This window comes from Sinocyclocheilus grahami, unplaced genomic scaffold (assembly GCF_001515645.1).
Source record: "Sinocyclocheilus grahami isolate Dianchi unplaced genomic scaffold, SAMN03320097.WGS_v1.1 scaffold1826.1, whole genome shotgun sequence".
Lineage (NCBI taxonomy): Eukaryota > Metazoa > Chordata > Actinopteri > Cypriniformes > Cyprinidae > Sinocyclocheilus > Sinocyclocheilus grahami.
Window position 1 is genome coordinate 119,538 of NW_015507005.1, and position 4,361 is coordinate 123,898.

The 4,361-nt window shown below is 44.6% G+C and overlaps 1 protein-coding gene across 1 annotated transcript; it reads left to right on the top strand.

Annotated features, from left to right (window-relative positions):
- Positions 1-287: 287 nt before the first annotated feature.
- Positions 288-4,053, top strand: LOC107572870 (N-acyl-aromatic-L-amino acid amidohydrolase (carboxylate-forming) A-like). The gene is made up of 6 exons (XM_016259295.1): positions 288-514; positions 1,768-1,954; positions 2,070-2,163; positions 3,329-3,436; positions 3,515-3,627; positions 3,710-4,053. The coding sequence occupies exons 1-6, from the start codon at positions 288-290 to the stop codon at positions 3,908-3,910; spliced, it is 930 nt and encodes a 309-aa protein (XP_016114781.1). The 3' UTR covers positions 3,911-4,053.
- Positions 4,054-4,361: the final 308 nt, after the last annotated feature.

Sequence of the window (4,361 nt, forward strand, 5' to 3'; positions counted from 1 at the left end):
CTGCTGACTCAGATAAACTCAGTGAAAGCAGCAGCGACTGATAGAGACTCAGGAGACCATGAGGGAGTTTCATTCTGGGTCATTCGGAGCAAAGCTGCACTGCAGGGTCAGAGTTCAAAGGCTAAACGTTGGTCAGAAGAGCTGGTCTGACGCAGATGGACAGATACAGTCATCTCTGGAGGAACGTAAGTCCTGCCTTAAACTCATTAGATCATGACATGATAATGCTCATTACAGGAAGTGTGTAAATCTAGAGTTGTGTTGAGTTCTCATTGTCATGTGACCGGATGAAGGCGGTTGCTATGCCAACGGTGTCGCGAGTGGCAGTTTGCGGCGGTACCCATGGCAATGAGCTTGCAGGCATCTATCTGGTGAGGGAGATGCTGAAGAAGCGGGCAGATGGGACAGAGCCAGTTTCCGTGGTAACGGTGATGTCGAACCCGCGCGCTGCGCAACTGTGTGTGCGTTACGTGGAGACGGACCTGAACCGCTGCTTCACGCGAGCCGCACTCAGGTGAGGCGCGCTGGGAATGAGCGCAGCGTATGGGGAACAGGCAGGGTCAAACACCAGCAAAGCACAATAACAGAGGCAAGGCAAAAGAGTAACCCAAGAAACAGGAAAGCGGTCAGGGCAGGCAGCAAAATAATCAATAACAGTCTGGGATCAAACCCACAGGAACAAGGGAAACCGCTCTTGTTCACAATAGCAAAACAAGACTTCACAATGAGTGAGTGTGTGAGAAACAACTGTGAGGATAAATAGATCCTGGAAAGGGGATCATGGGAAATGGAGTTTAGGAAGGAATAGTCAGTATGGTAATGGAGCCCTCTGGTGTGAGTGGGAGAAACAACAAGGACCGGATTTATAACTATGTTATATTTAAATGAGATATTCCCCAATAATACCACGGGAACCGCTTCACCGTTCACAGCGAGTGTCATGGTGGACGATCAAACCCATAATAATGTAAATAATACTGTTGTTGTATAATGGAATGTAGTTTTACGTTTTGTTTTGTTTAGGCGGGAATATAGTTGTTTAGACTTCAGATATGTGGTTTGTTAATAAAGATAGACTTGAAACTTTGGTAGATGTGAGCTCCAGGGCATCAGCGCTCATGATCCCCCCGAGAGCAGCCTCACCTCAGACAGATCTTCTGGAGCCGCTGGCTCTGATGCCTCTATAGTAAAGAGACTTTGAGCAAAACTGTTAAGAGTCTGTGTATCTGTGTGCAGAGAGAGAGAGAGTAAATCTGTGGTTTCTCTCGAGCTGCAACAGAACAGAGTGCTGGTAGTTTATGAGAGCTGCCAGTACACAATAATCTTTCCCTGCATGGCAGCACTGTCAGAAAGAGGCAGGTCAGTAAATAGAAACAAAAAGTCATCTGGATTTCAGACCCTAGACCGCTGCCACGGGTTGGTCCTGGAGCAGTGAACAGATGCCTTCTCTTTATTTATGAATTGACACAGAGGCGATGGTCACTGGCACACATTCGAGAGCTGTTCTTCTGTATCATCATGACATCTGCAGCAGCTTGTGTCACTGGCCTCGTCTTTGATAGATCGGAGTCAGGAGTGAGACTAAACTTGAACAAACGAATGTTTGACTCATCTGCCATCTCACAGCACATGCCAGATTCATACATGTCGTGTGCTTCTACTACTCTGCAGTGTTTGACTGTTGCTTCGCTGCAGTGTTAGCCTCACTGTAACTGCAGATTGGTGAGCATGTTCTGACTTGTGTTTGTCATTCTGTCTGTCTGTCAGCGCACCCGTCTCCGAGACCTCGCCGTACGAGATGATCCGCTCTCAGGAGCTCAACGCTCTTCTGGGAGCTCAACGCTCAGTCGACCTGCTGTGTGACCTGCACAACACCACTGCAAACACAGGGCTGTGTCTCATCACATACTCCGACCGCGACTGGATCTGCCTGCACATCTGCAAACACCTGCAGGCATGCACTAACACTAGCTGATCTAGAAAACACATGCAGTTCCCTTATATGCTTGATATCTGTTATGCTAAAGCATATTTATGTCCAACTTCTGTCAGTATTTGTGTGTTTTCAGAGAGAAATGGCCTCCACTCCTGTCAGATACGTTCACTTTGATATTCCTCTCAATGAAGCCTATTCTCTGGATTCAGTGGGGAAGCATGGATTTGGTGAGACACTTCTTCTGAAAGTGTTTGTTGTTCACTCATCCATTCATTTTCCGAATATTGCTAACTGACTAGTTTATCAACATCTGTCTGGCATCACACACTGACAGAAATGAGTCCTGTTGCTCTCTGCAGATTCAGTTATTTTGAAGGAAAATGTTCAGTAGTATTAACGGCTGACGTCATTTAGACATGCTGTTAAACATCGACTCTGCAGTGAAACGCTGATTCAGACACTTCTTGTACAGTTATGCAGCCAATTTATAGATGGACTGTAATGCTTGACTGTGCTGGGGTTTGCTATTAATCATATTCATTAAATAGACTCTAAACATTAAAAACATTTATTCTGAGACTAACATTGCTGAAATGTTGGACATGAAAGCAGTGGCGGCTGCAGCTTATGCTGTTCTCTTATCATCACCAGCCACAGCAAGATTCATGCATGCATCATCTATACACCAACCCATCACAGCAAAGCCATGCATAAGTGTTTTTTGTTGTTGTTGCTACTCAGCTTTTTAAATTACTATCCCCATGGATAAGGATGAGTCAAATAAATGAATGCAACATTATTTTTAAAGGTTTAGTTAACCCAAAACATTTTATTTATTTATTTATTTTTCACTTCCGTTATCTGTCATACGTAGCATGTTGGCGTTGCATGATTAGTGACGAATGTGGAGATAGAACAAAACAAAACACTTGTCACAAATTAGAAGTACAAACCGAAGATTTGTAAAGAAAAATGTCAGAGGATTTCGATATAAGCCAAGAGGAGACTGGTTTTCCTTTTCTAAATTAAGGAAACTTTGCTTCCTTTGCTCCTGTAAACAAACTCGCGAGACTAGCATCTCAGAGGCGCGCGCGCTGCGCATACGTCATACGCCTTCCGCCGGAACGCTTCTGTGTATGACAGATAACGGAAGTGAGAGAAAAGTGTTCATTACGTTCGAAATATGGATATTTTTCTTACAAAAACACATGGATTCGCTACAGGAGTACTTTATTCATCCCCCGGAGCATCTGCGGCACATTTTATTATGAATGCGTGCGCTTTATTTGACGACCTGTGGATGCTTCGAGGCTGAGTAAAACATAGTCTAATTTTTTTGAACTAAACCTTTAAGTGCTATATTTAGCTTGACATAGACTCTTTTCCTCTCAGCGATGGAGATTGGGCCACAGCCTCACGGCGTCGTCAGGTCTGTGATATTCAGCGCCATGCAGGAAGGAGTTCAGCTGATGATGGACTGGATCTGTCAGTTCAACTCAGGTAGGTTTTCAGCCACAAACCCCTACAGAAATCAGTTTGCTGTGTGTTTTCATGGCTTGTATGCATCTCTCTGCTCAGGGACGCTGTTCGAAGGAGGATGGGTTGATGTGTACACAATGGTGAAGAATATCGACTATCCACGAGACTCTGAAACACACATGATCTCGGCCGCGGTCCATCCCGACCTACAGGTACAGAAAGATGATCAGAAACACTGCCACAAACTCCTCCAATCGCAGTGTTAACACCCTCCCTCTTATTTCCCTCTCGCAGGATAGAGATTTCTGCCTCCTTCACCCTGGAGACCCCATGTTCCTGTGTTTCTCGGGGGAAACGCTGCGCTACAGAGGGAAAGAAGCGCTCTATCCGTTCTTCATAAACGAGGGTGCGTACTATGAGAAGGGTGTCGCTCTTTCCCTCGCTAGGAAGAGAAGAGTGCAGATTCCTTCAGTCCGCTCAGAGACGCTGAGATGAAGAAACACAAGCATGAACATGAGCTCAAGACGAGTGTATTACTGATGCCAGGGAACACTGCATGTGTGAAAAACAGCCAACTTTAAAATATTCTGAAAAACATACATCCACTGTGTAAATAGTGCACAGATGATGTTTTTATTAGCATGGTGTTAGAAAACACTCTCTGTCTTTTGATGCCGTACCCCTCCTTTCTCACTCTTTCTCTCTCCTTCTCTGAATCACCCCTCCTCTATCTGTTCTCTCTCTCTCTTGTATGGTGTTTGAATGTCTCTTACGCAATATTCAAGGTAAAGGAAGTCTATTCCTTATATGGATATGTTTTTCTGTATATGTGGCAATTTTATACAAAACACATGTTCTTGGGAAAAACATCCTGTATGGGTATGTCACCCTATCCTCATTTGTTAAGAGGGTAAAAACTCCCCTCGACATGCCTATATAAGATCTG